General features: G+C 40.2%; 1 protein-coding gene across 3 annotated transcripts; it reads right to left on the reverse strand.

Moving 5' to 3' along the window:
- Positions 1-1,882: 1,882 nt before the first annotated feature.
- LOC132955959 (regulator of G-protein signaling 9-like) lies at positions 1,883-21,318 on the reverse strand. 3 transcript variants are annotated; one of them, XM_061029066.1, is made up of 19 exons: positions 21,072-21,318; positions 17,513-17,609; positions 14,055-14,105; positions 13,803-13,909; positions 12,394-12,445; positions 12,253-12,311; positions 12,067-12,143; positions 11,885-11,966; positions 9,939-10,001; positions 9,213-9,242; positions 9,040-9,101; positions 8,453-8,566; positions 8,204-8,319; positions 7,334-7,421; positions 6,599-6,737; positions 6,371-6,453; positions 5,959-6,076; positions 2,608-3,011; positions 1,883-2,285 (listed from the first exon to the last, which is right to left on the reverse strand). In XM_061029066.1, exons 1-19 carry the CDS (start codon positions 21,138-21,140, stop codon positions 2,120-2,122), a joined length of 1,977 nt encoding a protein of 658 aa, XP_060885049.1. In that variant the 5' UTR covers positions 21,141-21,318; the 3' UTR covers positions 1,883-2,119. The 3 variants fall into 3 exon arrangements, with proteins under 3 accessions (XP_060885049.1, XP_060885051.1, XP_060885050.1); XM_061029067.1 differs by lacking the exons at positions 1,883-2,285; positions 2,608-3,011 and having other exon boundaries at positions 5,720-6,076; XM_061029068.1 differs by lacking the exons at positions 12,067-12,143; positions 12,253-12,311; positions 12,394-12,445; ... (2 more) ...; positions 17,513-17,609; positions 21,072-21,318 and having other exon boundaries at positions 9,932-10,001; positions 11,885-11,904.
- Positions 21,319-21,448: the final 130 nt, after the last annotated feature.

Raw genomic sequence — 21,448 nt, forward strand, 5'->3', positions numbered from 1 at the left:
TGCTTTGGCTTATCTTTAAAAAGAGGATGTAAACACAGATTTTTCACTATAACTAGGGATGTTCCCAGCGGCTAAATTCAAATTAGACAAACACATGTTTAAATTCAGACTTGTCGAGTAGTCAAAAGTTAGGAAAACACAATTGTGACTGAACACAGGATTGCAGCATGTGGCATGTTAGCAGTGGCTAACGTTAGCGGTGTTAGCGCCGCCAACCTTCGGTCCTCCTTGCAGGTTAAATGTCACTGTCCCTTTAAAAGACATAAAATAATACACAAGAGCCCCATCTTTTAGACTAAGTTAGGGCCTTATATACTGTATATATATTTATGTTAACTTCAAGTCCATGCACTTCTGTTGTTGTTGTTGTAGCTGTTGTTTTAAATGCACATGTTTTTTCACATTATCTTTGTACTTGTATATCTGTATTTGTTTATGTATTTGCTATTTTTATATCTTTTTATACTATTGCAGGTTGCACCATGGTTCCGAGAGAACTATTTGTCTCGTCTTCGTTTTTTCTGTATGTCAGGTGCGTATGGCAAAATTGACAAAAAAGACAACTTTGACTTTGAAAAATGTGGCTAATGCGTTGCCTCGATCAAGTGGTTGTTTCCCAGTTTAACCGAAAACCGATCAGAATACTGCCGATCCGCTTTGCTCCTATGAAATGCTATCCAGTCACTGTGCTTGTTTACATCCGGGTGGTAGAGCATTAATCGCAGTAGTATTATGGGAGCCCCTGTGCCGACTGGCGAGGCTGCAAATTCATTTTTTCTAACCAGCTTATCGCACACATCCCTAATAATAACTCGATCAACTTTCCTTATGCCACCTGTCAATCTCAAAAACACTTCATTCTCACATTTTTATCCCTTTAAAGTGATTTTTGTGGCCAATGTTAGCAACAACAAAAACTAATGTCTGTGCACATGTCTGCTTATGCGAAACGTCTGAGGCCACAAAAACATTATTTCAGGTGTGTGAGGGTGGATAAGGCTGCTGCTGGGCTACTGATTTCACATAATGAGGTTTGAATGTAGAAAAAGCTACCGCTCAAGTTTCAAAGCGTTTGGACATTCGAACACCCCTGATGTCCTGTAGTGGAGCCGAGGCCCGTCTGAAGAAACGTCCAGAGTAAACATCTGGCTCAGCTGGTGCTCACATCAGTACAGGGGTATGTGTCAGTAAGGCTGTTCATAAGGCCGACCCGAAAAACACGTTTGTTCTCACTAACTAACACTTGTTTCAGTTCCTTCAAACATCAAATACATGAAAACATATTTGAAAACAACGTCTGTGTGTCAGCAGAGGTCATGTCTTCAGTGATTTTTAGCTTCAACTAATTAGAATTTGTTTTAGTATTTGTAGTTTGAACCACCTGAGAGGGAGTCTTTATTATAAAATTACATATAAAACACTCATCATGGGATACCCTTTGCCAAGATTCAATTCATGGCTGAGTGAAGGCGGATTTCATTGAGGGAAAATATTCTTGATTTGTAAATTTAGAAGTAATAAAATGCAATAAAAAGTGCTGATTAGTCACTTTAACTGTCTATTCTGTTGACTTGTCAAACACTTTTTGGCACAGAGGGGCTACAGTGTAAGATAAGGACCTCAGCATTTTTAAACTGGCACATTTGTAAACTCTTGGTTACAGCCCTGTGGAGTGATAACTGTTCAAACGCTGCGTTTTAGCTCTTTTTTTTTCAGGGAAACTGTGACTGTTAAAGTACAGTTAGTGTTTTCACTGCTGCATGTTAAAACCTTCAGGCCCTCCAGTCTGATGCTAAATAACATGAAGAAGTTAAAGTGAAGTTGATGCTCAGCCTGCTGCCGTCTCTAAGACTTCCAGGCTGATTTGTGTCTCTGTTTCATGTTTATGTTTTAGACCTGTTTGTGACAGCATGGCCACGTTTTCACATTTAATCCCTTACATGCTCTGTATCAGGAATCTTTTTTTTTTTTATCCCATTGAAAACATGCGACCAATCTGCCAGCTCACACTTACACACATATATAAACACCTTCTTCTTCTTCTTCTTCTTCTTCTTCTCTTTTTTCTTTTTACACCTGTGCAAACGTATTCTGTAAGCCTGTTAGCCTTGTTAGCTTGTTAGCCTGTCCCGTTCTGCGGGGTGAGGCTCTCCCAGGGGCAGATGATCTCTTTGGCTCCCACCCCTCCTCCCCGAGAGGCAGCTCTGTTCTCCTCCTCCTCGTCCTCAGACTCTATGGGGTATATCCGACACTCTGGAGGAATGTCCACTTTGATCTGGAAGAAACTGTGAGAAATACAAATTATTTTGAAGGACCAGTGAGCAGGGGTGTGTCCAGAATTCTTGAATAGGGGGGGCAGAAATGGGGCACCACCTTTTTCAGGGGTGGTAAAAAGTATCTAAGAGAACACGGGCATTGATTTAACATTTCTGTCTCCAATGCTCATATCAAGTCTAGAATTTATTATTAACAATAATTATTATTATTTAAATTGTGTTTAAAGCTGCAGAGTGATTTGATTGGCTCAAAACTGTGAACTTGAAAGATAAAAAGTGTGTTGTAGATATTTCATGAACAACTTTTTTGGCGAGCCGTTTCATCACTCACTTGCCAATCCGTCTGGGCGGAGCCTGACTCGGCTGATCCGGGCTGATTGGCTGAATCCGGCTACTCGTCCCGGCAGCCGAGTGGCATTTTGGCGACAGGCTGGCGAACATGTTAGAGGGCGTGCAGCCTCGCTTCAGCAGACGCCGCAGGGACAACGCCATGCGGGACTTGGACACGTGTCCGACCACCGTGGCTCGAGTCCCGGCGTTCCCGTCACTGTCGCCTTCACTGGGCTCCGCGCGGCGCTCAGACGCAGACGTGCTGTCCAAGGCCAGGCTGATGGGGGACGGACAAACCGGGGTGTTGGCCATGAAAGGTAGGGAGGGTGAGGCGTTGCAGGAGGGGAAGTCAGAGATGCCGGAGTAGACGGCAAGGTGAGGTACGGGAGTGGTGAAGCGGCAGATCTGTGAGGTCAAAGAGCGACAGACACAAGTTTGATAAAATGTTATATATAAAATATTTAGGAACATTTTCTCAATTATTAAAAAAATGTTGGTAACCAAAGAATCAAATGAGCTTAGACTGTAAATATTAATGGACGAAGCCTGAGTTACTGCAGGGGGCTCTGGAGGCTCATCGGCAGCAGCCACCATGCTGGAAATCCTGTCTCAGCCTAACTTTCAGTCAACGTAACGACAGGCTTAGAGTCAGAGTTTAGGCGGGTTCTAAGCCTCTTTATGAACCGTTACATCACGACCACCTGTCAATCATGTCAGCTACGCGCCTAACTATGGGTAACACGTATCATTCATAAAATCAAAACAGAGCCGTTTAACAAAAACAATAACTAATCAGACGTATTCAGTTTTTTGTACCAGGCTGTAAACATGTTTATTTATGCTGTAATAACGGGCAGTTTTGGTTGTGGTATATATGGGACTTCCAGTGTTCCTGGAGCCTGCCTCAAGTGGACACTCAATGAACTGCAGGACTTTACACTTCTGCATTTTCTTAATTTTTCAGTACCGGAGGTTGCCGCTTGGCCATGAGGGTTCCTACGGCCAACATGAATGAAGATGGTGATGCATCATAAGGGTTTTATAAAATGTGAACTGATAAGCAGCTGGTGTCTTTTAGGTCTGTCATCATACATCTTACTATTAGAGAGGATGGGTTCACTTCCAATTACAATCAATAAAGACTCAGATTATAAAGTATAACATGTGTAACAAGACTTTAGAATACACTGTGAAGAGTTACTTAAATTCTCTTAATATAAAAATAAAGCTTACAAAAGTCTTCATAACTTATCAGGCTCCCTCAAATCGCCCCTCGGGGATAATTAAGTTTACCTTGACCCTTTGAATAAGTGAGTTTGAGAACTTTAACTACTTGTAAAGTGAGTTAAAATTATCTAATAATCCAAAAAAAAGTTGATTTTCATTTTTCTGTCAGTCTCAAACACAGAATATAAAGACCTGTAATACATCACTCACATGACTTATTGTGCATCACATTTCTGGAGATGTAGATGTTTGGTGCAAAGACTCCCAGGGTGAAAGAAATAAATATTAAAAGGAAGAGAGACACAGATAACTGAGAAAAGAAAAAATGAATGAGTAATGACAATAAGAATAAGTAAAATAAATTAAAGAAAGCAAGACAAATAAAGAGGCAATGTGACAAAATGATAGATAGATCGATAGAGAGATAGAGAGATAGATAGAGAGAGAGAGAGAGAGATAGATATATAGAGAGATAGATAGAGAGAGAGATAGAGAAAGAGAGAGAGATAGATAGAGAGAGAGATAGATAGATAGAGATAGATAGAGAGATAGATAGAGATAGATAGATAGAGAGAGAGATAGATAGAGATAGAGAGAGAGATAGATAGAGAGAGAGAGATAGATAGATAGAGATATATAGAGAGATAGAGGGAGAGATAGAGAGATAGATAGATAGAGATAGAGAGATAGATATAGATAGAGAGATAGAGAGAGGGAGAGATAGACAGATAGATAGATAGAGATAGATAGAGATAGATAGAGGTAGAGAGACAGATAGATAGATAGAGATAGAGAGAGAGATAGATAGATAGATAGATAGATAGATAGATAGAGAGAGATAGAGAGAGATAGATAGAGAGATAGAGATAGAGAGATAGATAGAGAGAGATAGATAGATAGAGAGAGAGATAGAGATAGATAGAGATAGATAGATAGATAGAAAGAGAGATAGATAGAGCTAGAGAGATAGATAGAGAGATAGATAGATAGAGAGATAGATAGAGCTAGAGAGATAGATAGAGAGATAGATAGAGCTAGAGAGATAGATAGAGATAGATAGATAGAGAGATAGATAGAGCTAGAGAGATAGATAGAGAGATAGATAGAGAGATAGATAGAGATAGATAGATAGAGAGAGATAGATAGATAGAGAGAGATAGATAGATAGATAAATAGATAGATAGATAGATAGATAAATAGATAGATAGAGAGAGAGATAGATAGAGAGAGAGAGAGAGAGAGAGAGAGAGAGATAGAGAGAGAGAGAGACAGACTGAATGACAACTCAAGGAAACAGATAAACATGAGGTGATTTCTGGGTGTTTTATTAGCTCATGACTGATGACTTACAGAGGAAAACAAACAGGACAGACAGAGTGAGTGAAGATGGAGAGTTCAACACATTATGAACAACAGCTTGAATGAACAGAAATGTATTAATGAGAACAGATGGTAACAATGTGGGTGTTTTTTCTGTGCCTGTTGGATCGTACTAAGTTGATTTCCAACAGCTTCTTTTTTTGACATCCAGCAAACATAGAGAAACATTTGCATACGTTTGGAGTCCTGTTTGTGATCCCGTGCTCAGTCTAAGTTGATTGATCACTCTCCTAGGTACATTTCTGGCTAGTTAGCAGCAAAAAATACACCTCTTCGTTCGAGCTAGGCGCCTGATTTGTCTGTCTTCCACTTGTTGCTGATCAGGTAGTGTGCAGCTCAGAAAAACCCTACGAGAGCTGCAGTAAAGCATTAATGTTGAGAAATCCTCCAGTCAAAACAGTTAGCTAAAAGACGCTAAAAAGCTCTGCAGATTTAAAGGAAACAAATCTGTAAACAGGGGCGATGGTAGCCTATAGACTAGGCTATAGTCCTACAAGCGGACGGCCTAGGTCCCTTTCTTAAATGCCCTTCCCCACTCTCTCTCTCTCCATTGTTTCTATCGACCGTCCAGTCTCGAAAACAAAAACTACAGCTTCTATTTAAATGACTCAAATAAATATGCCAATGAAATAAAATGGCTGGTTCGTAGGTATAACTGGACGCCACATGTTTATTTCTTAGTAGGGGGGCGAGGCGGAGGAGGCGGCGGGACCTCCTTGCCCTGCTTGCTGAGTTTGCTCATGACCTGTGTGATGTCGACACTGGCGGCCATCTTGGCCTTCTGCTCCTGCTCCTGCTGGCGGAGCACGATTGGGCTGAGACTGGGCCGTCTGGTCCTCGCATTCTGCTCCAGCTGGGCGTCACTGAGGGATAAAAAAAAAAAAAAGAAACAGGAATTAGAAATGTTGAAAAAGACAAACGAGGGAAAAGAAGATAGAAGGGAGAAATATGCAGAGAAAGATAAAAAGGAGGAAGAGGAATGAAGAAGAGGAAGGAGGTAAAAACTCAACCAGTGTCAATCCATAGGCATCATTTGCGTCTTTTTTAGTTCCTTTCATATGATTTCAGTTTTGTTAAATTCCCAACGACAGCTGGGAAAGTAAAAAAAAAAACTTTTTTAAATTAAACATGAACATGAATTAAAAGTCGTCTTTTACCTAAACTTGTGTTCTTCAGGACATATCGCCTTCTTCAGAGTGTCCTTGAACACAGGCGATTTCAAGTACCGGCCGTATGAGTCCTGCAACACACACACACACACACACACACACACACACACAGCATGAATCGGAGGTGTTTGGTCAAGCTGAGCAGGAGCATGTGTGAAAACAGGGCGCCATCGTCAATCTTGTTTTTGAAGCCACCTGCTGGGGGAGTTCACTGACCTTCTTCATGAGCATGTAGATGTGAGTTTGGGCCGGGTCCAGCACGTATCTGTGCGGGTGTTTCAGGCCTTTCACCGTGACTTCCATCGTCTTTCCATCGATGTTTATCCAGCGAGGAGCGCCACGAGCCAGGAATGTCCTGGGATCAGGAGAATCGTGATAAAGACGTCAAAACACTTAAATGTCACTACACACATGATCTCAAATAGGATCCTTCTACTTCACTTGATTATCATCTTTCATACCACTTTATATATTTTACAGCACTACAAATATCAGATAGCAATAGTTAGAATTTAGTTTTCAATTTTACACTAAAGATTCAACTGAAAAACGTCCCAAGCTCACACATCTTCAGTTTTTAATCATGTAAAAGAATAAGGAAAAGTTAGATGAAACAGCCAGATCTCACATAAAACCTGAAAATTAAAATGTAACCAGAGAATTTTGGATTTTTCCGCCCCTTTATTTTTGATTGACCATCCCCAGGTATTCAATAAAATCCTGATACTTTATGATTAATACCTGGCTGATTGATTTCATAACATCTCCAACCTCTTTTGTATTTTCACATTTCAATCTTTCAATCTTTATTTGTATAGCGTCGACTCGACTCGCAACAAGTGTTATCTCGAGACACTTTACAAAAAGCAGTTAAAAGACCTTAGTATTTGTTATTTACATTTGTCACCGACGTCTTAAATGTCGGACATGCGGTATGAGTTGAAACATTACTTGTAGATCTGCTCTGCCTTCTCTCTCATCGTCGCAGCTGCGCCCCACTTCAGGTCTTCACAGCCCTCCCAGAAAGCCAAGTTCTCTCCTGAAAAGGATCCGAACAGAAAAAGAAAATGATGAGAGAATAACTCTGATTAGCCCCGTCGAGTGGATACAAAAGTTGTCGATAATTTAACCATTGTTGGTGTTTTCACACTCACATAAAACTCCTGAAAAACTTTCTTAAAGAACCAGCTTGAGCAGAATCTGAATCAACAGAATCACAGAATCTGTTCTCCAACCCTGCTTGTAAAATGTCCACATGTCGTTGGGGTGAGCTGATGTGAGAACGTGGCAGGAAATATTCAGGAACGAGTGAGCAGGAGGGGACGGTGACATTTAAATCCTCCGGCCGACGCAAGACCTTAGACCGTTTGCTCATTAACGATGTGATCTCTGTGCACATAATGAAGCTGCTTCATTGTGTTTTCAGTCCCCAGTGTGTTGTTCTTTTGCTCTTTTGTTGAAAGTGTGAATGTGTCACATAGCAGGGATATAAAGAGATATAAAAAAATGCACATTATACTTCAAACTCTATTTTTTTTCTAGTCATGTCTTGCCTTCTGAGGTCCCTCCCCTCCTGTCCGACAGGGATAGTCTCTCGCTATGAGGTGCGAGTATGAACATGCAACATAAGGAAGATTTCAGGGACAGCATGCCTAAAATTCTCTAAGAATCTGTAGGCATGCATACAGTATGTTAAAAAAAAAACAGATAGTGAAGCAACTTTACAACAAGAAGACCTCAGTGCTGTTTCACATACCACTTTTTTTTGGGGGGGGGGGGGGGGGGGGGAATATTTGAATTCAAAAGAAAAAAAAATCGTACCGCTGAATTCTTTCTTCAAGAAGAGTCTGAAATCATTTCGTCCTCGGGGGTCTGACAGCAGCTCTCCGAAGCTGAACGTCCACCTCTCCACGCGCATTTTAGTCGGCATTTCCACACTGTCACACACACACACACACACACACACACACACACACACACACACACAGAAATAAATTAACTTAACATTTAACCTTCGGTTGAACCTCAATGAATAAAACATCAATAATGGATCATCCTCAGCTGACTCACTTGGGCATGTTCAAGGTCCAGTATGTGGCATCATCGGTGAGCCAGGGGTTGCTGGGGAAACTCTTGGAGAGGAAAGGGTCGTGGCTGTTGTAGGTGGCACAGTACTTCACCAACCTACCAGAAAAGAGCAAAAAGCTTATATAGTGACCGAAGACAATAACGATTAAATCACAGATAATGATGCAGAGAAGACATAACTTAAATGATGAGGTCACCTCCTCACCAGTAAACTCACGTTTGAACTCAATTAGAAAAAAGCAATGGAGGCTATTTGAAGAGCATGTGGAGGATTGTACTTTCAAAAAGTGTCTTGCCCAAATACACATCGGACATGTGGCTGCAGGAGCTGGGGATCGAACCCCCGACCTTCCGGTTGAGAGACAACCGACTCTGCCACTGAAGCACAGCAGCCCTCCAATTTATGATATTTGACACTTTTTCTTTAGGAGTAATTTAAGTCCTCTTTTAAAATGTATTTTCTCATGTCTCGAATTGCTGACGACATTAACAATCGATCATGTGACTTTTGCACTGTCCGCAGAGATGAAGTGCAGGGTGCACTGTGAACATGACGGACTATAGCTTACGCGCCAATGGACACGGAGGACTTGACTCTGGGCCTCATGATGGACTGCTGCGTGAAGATCATCTACAGGAAGCAGAAAGGGAGGTGACGGTTGTTACACGTCTCCATGGATACCTGCTAGGTACACAACTTTTCACTCAAGAGGAAAAATGTAACCGGAACAACAGCACTCACAATTCTCTCGTAATAGTCAGGAGTTTTTACCTGAGGGAAGAAAGTGTGTTAAATGTTAAATGTTAAGTTACAGATAACTTTAAAGATTTATTCAAATTCTAAAAAACAATTATCTACTTAGACAAATAATGAAACTGGGTTGTACTTTATTGTTTCAAAAATCATTGTGAGTTTGTGATTTATCCGAAATTGGCATGTACTTTAATAACATCACTTAAAGATATTATCACACACAAGACAGCACCACCTGGTGGCAGAAAAAGGCTCATACAACTTCCTTTACATAGACAGTAAGACGTGTTGACAACAGACTGAGAGTTAAAAATCACTAGAGTTCCCCCTGAGGGTTGGAACAAGGTTTATGTTTGGGTTAGATTGAGGGTTAAAGATGTTGTTTCTGGTAGTCAAGGTAACGGTTAGGACTAAGAGAATGTATTTTGTCCTGTAAAAAGGAGGTGGAAAGGTTTTTTTTTGCAGGAGTTCTGAATACTAAAAGAAGGCCAGGAGAAATGCCTGCAGAGGAGAAGAAAAGAGAAAAGAAAGAGAGAATTCATGTTAGTAAAAGATGAGTTAGATAATGAAACAGCAGACAGGAGAAGCAAAGAGATGATAAGTAGCCTATACTGCTCCTGGATATACTGTCTGCATTCAATCCTCTTATTGAATATAAGCTGATCGGGGTCAGGATTTATGTTCATAAAGGTCATGCAGGGACTCACCTGTTACCTCATCCCCGTTAGGATCTATTCTGCGATCAAGTCCGTAGTCCATCCCGCTCACTGTCCCTGGCTACACACAAAAACACAAAAACAAATGTCACAATGTGTGAATACCAACTGGCTAATTAATGAAAGCAGACGGCCGTTTTAAAAAATGCTAATCCTCGGCTGCTGTCACACTTTTCAAGACCATCTGAGACAACGAGAGGAGCAGTCATGTGTAAACGATTTAATGTAATTCACTGTTGCAAATATAACAAAGTACTTAGTTGAAACTGTACTTAGCATAAGCCCAAACCCTGATTATGATTCATAAATGAGATAGAAATCTGACTTTGTCTTTCTGAACAAATGAGCTCTATGTTCCTGCTGAATGAGGGGAATTTAGAGATCATTACACATCTGGCCTCGTGGTTATTTGGCCTGCAGGATATGAGAAAAATATGCATGAACCATTACATGGTTTAGTATAATGATTATTATTAAGTTAACCTTTATTTAACCAGGAAAAAGTCTCATTGAGATGAAAAATCTCTTTTACAAGAGCGTCCTGGCCAAGACAGGCAGCAGCACAAGTACAGGGTTTCAGACATAAAACACTTAACAACAATTTACATCAATAAAGGAATCACAAAATATATGAACCATTCATCATAAGTCATCAGCAACAAGGTGATCAAAGAGTGCTTACTAGCTCAAACTCACCTGAGCCTGATTTACTCAGACGCCAAGTAAAGAGTACTAAATTGTGTGTTCACTCCGAAAGAAATTGCACATTTGGTTGGTGTGCATGTTTGCGGGGGATCAACTAAGAAAAATTGAGTGAATGATAACAGGAGCAAATCTTGTGGAGGTGGTAGTATATAAATAAGGCTTTTGCATGTTTTACTGGTTTACGCCTTCTTTTATTGTGCCTATGTCTCAGCCTCCGTACGTAACACTGGGCTCCTGGATTAGCAACTTCCTTTCAAAGGTGTTAAACTCAGACACCGTCAAAATCACTGCAATTTCTTTCAGGCTCGGTAAATCTCAATGCATGTACCAAATTAAGCAGCATTTTGCACACTAGGGAAGAAACGCCCCAAATTGCATATTCATTGAGGCAAACGTACTAAATGGACAATGCTTGTTGTTTTGCACATTTGAGAGACGCAATCCTCAGTGTGTGTCGTTAGTGGATCAGTTTGCACATTTGTTTGTGGATGATATCAAGTTTATACATTTTAACACACGCAAACCTTTAGTGAATCAGGCCCACAGTTTTAATCTCTATCTTTATATATATGACCCTTTTAAAAACCATAATAAATCTAACCGACACGGCCAGGTTCATTGTTGATGTTGTTAAAGAATGGCTGTCATACCCAGGCCTCCAACCAATGTGTAAAATGTACACATGTGGAGAAAGAAACCAGTACTGGTTCACATAAAATGTGTTTATTGTGAATGCTCAAAGTTGAAAAAAAAAACATGAAACATGATTCTTTGTGTAGTCCTAATGCTGATGTAATGAAGCAGGGCACCTGCATTAACATGTCAGTGGATTGTGTTCCCAAAACAACTTGAAACCATTAAAAATTCCCACAAACAAAAATGTCTCACGGTGAAGCGGCGTCCTTCAGGGACTGAGGGTCTATCAGTAATCCCTCAGGAAACTCAAGACTCACGCTGTCGCGAGCACAAGGTGCAAACCTCTGCGCTACTTTCTCCTACGCAGTGTGAAATATTAATCAGACGTGCCCTTTTCCCCTGACTGGACATGTAATGGTAATGAGGCATCATGGGTGGAGATAATTAGATAACCTGGGGAAGTAAAGAGGTGGAGGGCAATTTATTCTGCAGGCCTCTCTGTCTGCTGTCAATCCACTGATACCTACATGAAGCTACATCCTGTGTGTGTCTGATGACTATCTGTGTGTGTGTGTTTGTGTGTGTGTGTGTGTTTCTTCTCACCGGAGGTCTGTGAACCACCCAGTACGCTCTCTCCTGGCACTCAAACACAACACGGTCTGGTTTCTTCCTCTCCTTTGCAGCTCTTTAAAAAAAAAAAAAAAAAATCCCACAAACACACAGCATTGTAACACCTTCAGGATCTTTAAAGCGAGTGCTGTCGCTGTGTTTCATTTCACACCCACCTGTACTGTTCTTTTGCCTGCATCACTATGAAATCCCATTTATGATTCATCCACTTGTGAAGACGGTTATATTGCTCCTGGGGACACAAAAGTAACGTCTGAGGAAATTCCAGCAAAACCAAATGTCTTAGTCACAGGTCTCTCTGTGTGTGTGTGTGTGTGTGTGTGTGTGTGTGTCATCCTCACCTGTTCGTGCAGCTCCAGGAGGCCTTTCTTACGTATGTTTCTTTTTGCCAGATATATCGCTTCAATAAACAGAACAGGAAAGAGTGTTAACTAAGGAATAGAGGTCAGAAATAAATGTTTTTAAACTGTTTTTTTGCTCACCGTAATCTGTATCCTCGACAGGCCACTGCTGTGCCGGCCAGAAATACGGTGTCTGCAAAGGACAAAAGACACAAAACACAAAGAGAACTGTTGGATTTGTTTGTTAAACGCTGGAAACCAAAGCAAGACTCATTTAAAGTTATAGATCAAAAAAAATGAATAGCAAAGAGTCTCACATTGTGGTAACTTCTCTTTTCATAGGGAGTAGAAAATATGAAGTTTACACAAACTAAGCTCCTCTTTAAAGATTCATTGATCCCTCCTTTATGAAAAACAAACTTTACGCTTGAATAAATGACTTTTGACTCATTTTGCAGATAAAACATGTTCTAAAAGCTCTGCTGCCTGTATTTCTGCATGTCACTATTTGTACATCTTCATCTTCTATGTAAGTTACTAACCACATGCTCTCGTGGGAGCTCCCGAGCTCTCTTGTCTCATAGGTTCATCGGCAGGGACGACCGGTCTTTAATTCTGTCCATTCATTGAAATGTGATTTTAAAAAAAGGTGCAGTACCTCGTTTTCCTATAATCAAACCTAGGAAACCTCAAATGTGTTTGAATAGTCAGTGATGTTCTCCCAGGTGTTTTTGAAGACTTCTCCTTTTTTTACATCAAAGGAGAATTGTAGGATTTCCACATCTGTTACTGAAACTAAAATCAGCATGCTTTGATTCTTCTAAACATACTTTTTAAAAAATATTGTTGCAGTCTTACAAACCTATTAGATACTTTTGTCTTCCTATAGGCAGCTGAGTCGCTTAATTTTTAAAATATTTCGAGATCAGTGGTGTTTATTGTTAGATGTCTTTCAACTGTTTTTGTTGGGAATAAAACAAAAACAGTAAATAAAATATATATATTGCTCATTACTGCTACTAGTGGCTAAAAATTGAACATGGCCCCTTTAAGAGTCAGACACTTGGACACTGGACTATTAACCTGGACTTATTTATTTAACCTTGAACCTGTGCAATCTGTCTGCAAACCGGTCAAATATTGTCATATTGACCATTATCAATATGCAATATCTGTTTAACACAGCTCATTGTGTATATTCATAATTGTAAATATTATTTTTTATCTTAAGTCACTGTGCTTTGTACATAGCTTATTATCTTATCTTACTTGGTACTTATTTCATATTTTATTGCTTATTTTATTATCTCTATTCTATTTCATTTTTACATCTTAAATTATTTATAGATTTCCTACTGCTGCATTGTGTTGAAGAGCAACAGTAACAACCAAATTTCCACCTGAGATTAATAAAATATTTCTGATTCTGATTCTGATAACATTTCCTGTCAATAGTGCAACAACCGGAAACAAGCCTAGAACTAGGTTTGGAAGAAAGCTGTATGTATCTGATGTTTTTTGCTGAGGTTTTGGTAGTGTGGTGTGTTTACCTGGAAGCGATAAAGAGATGCATCTGGTTTGATCACTAAGCGTTTATGGTCTTGAATAGGGTAGATGTATCCTAACGCCACAAGCATGGTGCCCAAATTCTTTGCCTCTGAAGAAGAAGAGAAATAAAGAGCAGCGAGATTTAAACAGCCTGTGTGACGTTTCTGCTGATGTTCACCTCAAAGAAAAGTTCAGGGCCAATAGTAATTACTTAAAAGGACATAGAGTTAGACTTGAGCTGACTCATCTCTTACCTTGTGCATCTATTTGAAATCTGTCCGCTAACCATGCAATTATGTCTTCACCTGAGGAAAAAGACGGAAATGATGAGGCAGAGGTGACAAAATAAGCAGCTCTGGGGACGAACATCGAGAAACAAGTGATGTGTGTGTCTGTGTGTCATTATGTAGGTGGGTGGTTGTATGCATCCAAATGTCAGACCCCCTCCAACACGCCATGAGTGTCTGCGTCAAAACCCTGAGAGGATCTATCGCTAATGTAGGAAGACAGATGGAGGGAAGGGGAGGAGGAGAAGGGAGAAAAGGAAGTCTGTGGATACTAAAGGATAAGAAAAACGGGAGGAGAGCCGGACCAATTAATCAGCTGGCCGATAATATTGGCCAATATTTGCATGTCACATGACTATCTGTATCGGCTAATTTTACCTCCCTAGTTTGCAGATATAGCTACGGGTTTTATTTATTTTTATATATCTTATTTTTTTATAATTGTAAATGTCTAAGTAAAAATTTGTGTTGTTATTTTGGCCGATAAATGTAAAAAAATATTGACTTGAAGTGTTTGGTAACTGCGTTTGAGGAATTAATGCAATAAATATGTGTTTATATCAATATTTATCGATCTCTGGAGATCACTAAAAGATCCAAGAAAGATATCGGTCTATATATCGGTATCAGACTTTTTTTCTCTCCCTAATATCAGTATCGTCACCAAAAATTCTATATCGGTCAGGCTCTAAAAGTGGAGAAAAGAGGAGAGAAAAGTAAGAACAAGAGAGCAGTGGATAAGATGGTAGAAGAAGGAGGCAATGAGGCAAGGAGAGAAAAGGGAAAGGAGGGAGAGGAAACAAAGGAGCAAAAATGTAAAGATGAGTAGAGTAAATGAGATGTGAAAAGATGATAAGGATAAAATAGGAAAATCAATAGAATACAAGAAGAGAGATGGAAAGGAGGTGAGGAAAGGAGACATAAGAATGAAAATAAAAAGAAAAGAAAAGGTTAGAAATGTAGGGAAGAGAGGAGAGAAAGACAGGGAAGGAAATGAGAAGAGGAAAGAGCCAAGGATATAAGTGAAGAAGAGAGATGAGACAAACAATGAAAAGGAATTAAAAAAAGGAAAAAAAAAGGAGGAGAGAAGAGAAGAAGAGGGAAGGAAACACAAAAAAAAAAGGAATGAGAGGAACTAAGGACAGATAAGAGGAGGAGACAATACAAAAGAAAGGGTTGGAGACAGATGAAGGAAAGAGGAGAGGAGAGAAAGAATTAAGAAAAAGGAGACAAAGCTAATAAAAGACATTGAGGGAAGGGAAGAGCAGAGAAGAGAAAGAGAAGAGAAGAAAGGAAATAAAAAAGAAGGAAAGAAGCGGAGGAAAGATGACTTAAGAGAAAAAGAGGAAAGGAGAGGAGACATAAAAAGGAAAGGAAGAAGGAAGGAGAGGCAATAAAGAAAGGAGAGCAAATTTTTTGAAGGAGACAAAAAAAGAGAAAAGCAGCAAAAATTAAAAGGGTTTAGAAAAGAAAGAAGAAAGTTAAAGGACAAGGACAGAAAGGAATTAAGAGAGGAGATTAAAAAGAAGAGGATGAGTGGTAAGGAGTCGAGAGTGCATGTTTTCTCGGTTGAATCTGTCAGTAACAGAATCGCTACGAGCTGCGGGTCAGTCCTCAGTTCTATTACTGCTAGACCTGTCTGCTGCCTTTGACACAGTCAGCCATCAAATCCTCTTATACACGCTCTCTGAACTTGGCATCTCAGGATCTGCCCTCTGCTGGTTCGTGTCCTACCTCTCTGGGCAATCCTTTAGCGTGTCGTGGAAGGGAGAAGTGTCCAAAGCGCACAACTTATCCACAGGGGTACCTCAAGGGTCAGTGCTTGGTCCCCTTCTCTTCTCCATATACACAAGCTCACTTGGTTCAATAATCCGCTCTCATGGCTTCTCATACCACTGCTGTGCTGACGATACCCAGCTATTCCTGTCTCCAGTCTCTGCAAGAATCTCATCATGCCGTGCTGATATCTATAAATGGATGAATGAACGGCACCTTCAACTCAACCTTTCAAAGACTGAGCTCCTTGTCATCCCAGCCAGTCCCTCTATGCAACCACAGATCAATATCCAGCTTGGAACAACCAAACTCATGCCCACAAAGTCTGCCCAGAACCTGGGTGTCATGATTGATGACCAGCTAACTTTTAAGGTTCAAGTAGCCTCGATTGCCCGGTCATGTCGATTTGCCCTGTACAACATCAGGAAGATCAGACCTTACCTGTCAGAACACACTACACAGCTCCTGGTACAGGCTCTTGTGATATCACGCATTGACTATTGCAACTCTCTACTGGCAGGTCATCCTACATGCACTATCAAACCCCTGCAAATGATACAAAATGCAACAGCACGACTGGTCTTCAACCTTCCTAAAAGAGCACATGTCACGCCGCTGTTCATCTCCTTACACTGGCTCCCAGTTACTGCTCGCATCAAATTTAAAACTCTCCTGCTCGCTTACAAAACAGCGACAGCGACGGCTCCTCCTTACTTTAACTCTCTCATCCAGGTCTACACTCCCCCCCGCCCACTACGCTCTGCCAATGAAAGGCGTCTGATCCAACCTTCACAACAGGGTCCTAAGTCTCTGACTAGACTCTTCTCCTCTGTCGCCCCCCGGTGGTGGAACGAACTTCCAAACTCTATTCGATCTGCAGAGTCCCTCTGCACCTTTAAGAAAAAGCTAAAGACCCAGCTCTTTCATGAACACCTACGACCTTAATGATGATGGTCTCCATATTATTGATGATGATGATGGTAATGACGATTGTTTTTGTTTGATAACGACGACTTATAAGATGGTTTCTATACTGATTAGAGCTCTCAAGAACTGCCATCAATGTTGTTGCCTTTGGTCACTTCCTGTCAGCACCTGTGTGTCCAATCGGACTCAAAGCTGATCGTTTGCTCTTACTGACATTGTTCCCTTTTTTCTAGATCCTTGCTTGTGTTGTACTTACTCTCTGATGTACGTCGCTTTGGATAAAAGCGTCTGCTAAGTGAATTGAAGAATTGTAGAATTCATTCAGCTGTTTTAACCTGCCTGGATTCAGAGCTCGCAAAGGACGCAACAGTCTGGGTTTCCTCTTCCCTCCTCCTTCACCTCTTTGTTGCTGTTTCTCTTGTTTTTTCCTCCTGTTTCTATCTCTATTTCTTGCTCTTTCCCTCCTCTCTCCCACTCAATCATCCTCCTCCTCCTCCTCCTCCTCCTCCTCCTCCATCACCCCCTACTTTTCTCTCTCCATGACTCCGAGACCGTGGGGGTTGTCATGGAGATTAAATCTGTAGCTCTCTAGTTTGAGGATACCACAGCTTCGGTATCTTACACTGAGGCTATGCGGGCACAATCACTCAACTGGCAGCTGAATTACATTAAGTGTGTACTACTATGTAAGTGTATGTGTATTTGTCTTTGTGTGTCTTTACCAGTAATAGCGTGTGGTATCGTTGTGATAACCAGTCTCTGAGGCTGTGACTTCACTCCTGTTTTGGGGTCCTGCATCTCCAGCACCACCTTCTCTGCCTGCAAAAGGAAAATAGTAAGGGTGGAGAAGATACAAGAAGAGGTTACCATCGCAACTGACTATAAGTAGAATAGTCGTGGGCACAGGTTCAACATGCAAACAGACTGCTTTGACAACAGGTTTTTGTGGCCAGCTTTATTGGGGGGGGAACTAGAGCAGAACATATTGTAACTTGTGGATATAAAAGGATGCACAATACATAATGGTGATGACAATAGTTATCATTGTCATCATGCACAACATCACCGCTAACCTGTTTTTAATGAAGGCTTGGGGAAAGATTAGCACCTACTTTAGATCTTTTGCCTCTGAGGTTGAGCTCAGGGTGAGAAGCTATCAAATCCTGTCTTAATGTTGAACTAGCCCAACATGTAAGCAGTACCTAATGGTCAATATCATTTCAGCCCTTCTCAATAATTTAGTACCAAAAAAGACAATCGATAATGAAAATCTCAGGGTGGATCTGGCCATATTTCTAGGTAAACAACAGCTCAAACCAGCAAGCATTTCCTTTTAAAATTTTTTTTTTATTTCTGGCCTTTTTGTGCCTTTATTTGAGAGACAGTGGATAGAGTTGGAAATCAGGGAGAGAGAGTGGGGAATGACATGCAGGAAAGGACATACAGGTGGGATTTGAAGCTTCCATACACGGGACGCTCGCACTAACCACTGCGCCACCAGCGCGCCAAACCAGTAAGCATTTCCGATGACTTAGAAAGTATATGACATTACAAGATATTTTAAAGCTAATAGTACGTTATTTTATCAAGGAACATGATCCATATTTTTGTCTTAAGCTACCTTTAGACAACAGCTAACCCTGGCATTCAAACAAATACTAAATTAAAAACCGATAAGCTAACTTTACAATTGCTAGTTTGTAAGTTAAAGTTCGTAACATTATGATCGCAAAGAAATTAAGACTTTCTTTAGACAACAACTAAAACTATTAAAGCAATTCCTACAAAACATTATAGGCCAACATAATGTTAATGAGCTAGTACATTAGCTATTTGTTCCAAGCTATACCATTAGATTATGTTAGCTACTAATTTGCCTTTAGCTACCTTTAGCTAACTTAAGACAACAGCATTCACTTCCAGGATAACATTATCAGTGTTTCCCCTAGGTTTACAGCGTTGGGGGTGGGGGGGACACGCCGACATGCCGAAACAAACACTTGAAGGAATCTTGGTGTTCGTGGGTTACTTTTACGGACAGCTGTCCTTTTCTATCGGAAAGGTATCCTTAAATGACTTATTTCCCTGATTTCCGACCTGATTTCCTACCATTATATTAGGGGGGCGGCCCGCCCCCCTAATATAATGGCAGGGGAAACACTGATTATGTAAGCTAACATTACATAAGCTAGAAAGAACAAAACTATAAAGTTGTTCCTAGTTTACTTAATGTTGTCGTTCATCGCAATATCAAGCTTTTATTAACTTTAGCTAGCTAAAGACAATAGCTAAAGTATTTAAGCAATTTCGAAATTACATGGCCTAATGTAAGCAAATGTAAGCTAGTTACCATGTAAGCTATTTGTTTCAAGCTAACATTACGTCAAAATATCTGAGAATCAAGCAATTCCTTGATAATATTATGTTAGCTAACATCACTTGAGTTCGTAAGATGTTAATTAGTTATTTGTTTCAAGCTAACATCATCAATCTTTAGAAGCAATTTGTGACAAATGTTATGTTTGCAAGGAATGTAAGCGTTTCCTATTTGTGTAAAACTACCAAATGTAGCTTAGCATTAGCTTTCACCCACATGTCTTAAGATATGACCAGGTTTCCATTTGGATTTTGACAGTGCAATTTGTCATTTGCTGATCAGTCTGAAAGTGCGCTGATAGCAATTGTGAGATCAATCAAATAAACTTTATTTATATAGCACATTTCAGACAAATTAAATTGCAACGCAAAGTGCACAAGGTAACAGAAAAAGTGATTGACAAAAATGAAGAATGTTTTTACCCTAAAATATTTATACCCTGAATCTACACAACAACCTGGAAATAGCAATTTGGCATTATTAAGGGACTTGACTCGAGCTTCCTATACTGAGTATGACTTCATATGAAAATGGCTGAATATGGTCATTTGATTCTCCAAGATTTGAGGCAAATTGTCCCCATGGGAAATGAAGTCTCTCTGTCAAACATTGTAATTAACACTTCCTATTAGACAGTGTTGGGTATTTAAGAGTTCAGCTTTTAAGTCCCAAAACGACTTTGCAATGGAGCTTTAAAATTGAATTGAAACAGGGCATGAGGTGAATAATCGTTTGCTTCATGACCTGATCTCTTGCCTTTGTTCTGCTTGTGTGGGAGGTTCGCTGTGACTCACTGCTCTGTAAACTGTTTCTTTAGTTATCATATCAGCTGATCCCACAGCTGCCACAGCAGATCCCATGCACAGCTCAGGTGTGTACTGGAAAGCAAGGCAGGACATTAATTCAGTTTGTGTGCGCAAAAGAGAAAGAATGGTGTGTGTGTGTGTGTGTGTGTGTACAGATGACTCCTGGGCCTGTTTAAAGTGGCTTTGTGCTTTGAAGTCATCCTGGAGAGACAATTAGCTCAATTGCAGAGGTGCACCATAGTTGGCTTTCATGCACCGAAACACAAGGTTCTCTGAAATGACATGAGCTGTCTGTGAGCATGGAGAGTGGGACATTAAGAATATTAGATCTGGGGTTAATAGTATCTGATAAAATAACAAATGAGGGAGCTGTTTACCTAATTATTTCCTGAAAAACACTTCCAAATGGTGCTTCTCTGTGATTAATATCCCACTCCTGAAGAAAACTGATCAAATACGAGATGATGAATCATGCCCCACTTTGTTGTTTGTAACACTCAGTGTCTGGCTTAACTTCTCTCCAGCGGCTGGTTAGTGTGGATGGACACACTGATACTGATCCAGGCTTAATGCTTATTACACAGAACAACCTTATCACTGTGATAAGGTTGCAACATGCAAGAATTGAAAATGTAGTTTGACAGACAGATGCATGCAATTAAATTATACCTGAGTGTTTTGATGGCTTTTGGTGTTGCATATTTTTCTAAATACTTGTTGTTTTGAAATTGTATTATCTTGTAAATTCTTAACAATAAAGATTTCAACTGATTTTTTTTAATAAATATCTCTCATCTGTTGTGTTGCTTTTCCTGAACTCATTATGTCGTCCAAGTGGATCTTGTAAGATTTGTTATTTTGCAAAATTGTTCAACAAAAAATCATCTTATACAAACATCAGGGAAACCAGGACCTGGACATCAATTTTAAAAGCTACGCTGTTTTTATATGCAAATGCCATTAGAAGATGTTTGTGAGGTTGCAGACAGCCCAAGCATTGGGTTTGGAGAATCAGTGTACCTGACATATCAACAGATGCGTGTGCAGGTATCGTCTGCAAACCTGAGCATACATCTCTGATGTAAAATAACAGCCTACCTTCTTGAGACAAGCCATCCGTGGGCGATACCTCTGTCCATGATCACGAAGAGTGTTCCTTATGGTCATGATGTCTGCTGCTGTTCACTCTTTCATACACATTCAAACAATGTAACTGTCGCCTGTGAGCCCTGTGTCGTGCGGAGATGCTTGATGTGAAGTGCAACGATCGATACTGATGCTGCGTTCAGGTATTCAAAATAACTCCGATTTGTAGGGTTGGAAATCATAAAAATGCCGTTACATTTTTTTTCGAGTGCCTTAAAGTCGACTTTAGAATAACGTAAATTTTCTGCGAAAGTGTATGTATGACCTTTCTTTATGATACTATTATAAAAAAATTAAAAATACAAGTCTGTGTATATTCTCAAAATTGA

This window comes from Labrus mixtus, chromosome 21, assembly GCF_963584025.1.
Source record: "Labrus mixtus chromosome 21, fLabMix1.1, whole genome shotgun sequence".
Classification (NCBI taxonomy): Eukaryota; Metazoa; Chordata; class Actinopteri; order Labriformes; family Labridae; genus Labrus; species Labrus mixtus.

Bases quoted from the DNA above. Each gene is read 5' to 3' on its own strand.
- LOC132955959 (XM_061029066.1), bottom strand. From the start codon at position 21,140: ATGACCATAAGGAACACTCTTCGTGATCATGGACAGAGGTATCGCCCA. The intron at 9,243-9,938 runs GTAACAGGTGAG...TTCTTCCCTCAG, and splicing joins TAGATCCTAACGGGGATGAG to GTAAAAACTCCTGACTATTA. The intron at 8,320-8,452 runs GTGAGTCAGCTG...TGTGTGTGACAG, and splicing joins TGGACCTTGAACATGCCCAA to TGTGGAAATGCCGACTAAAA.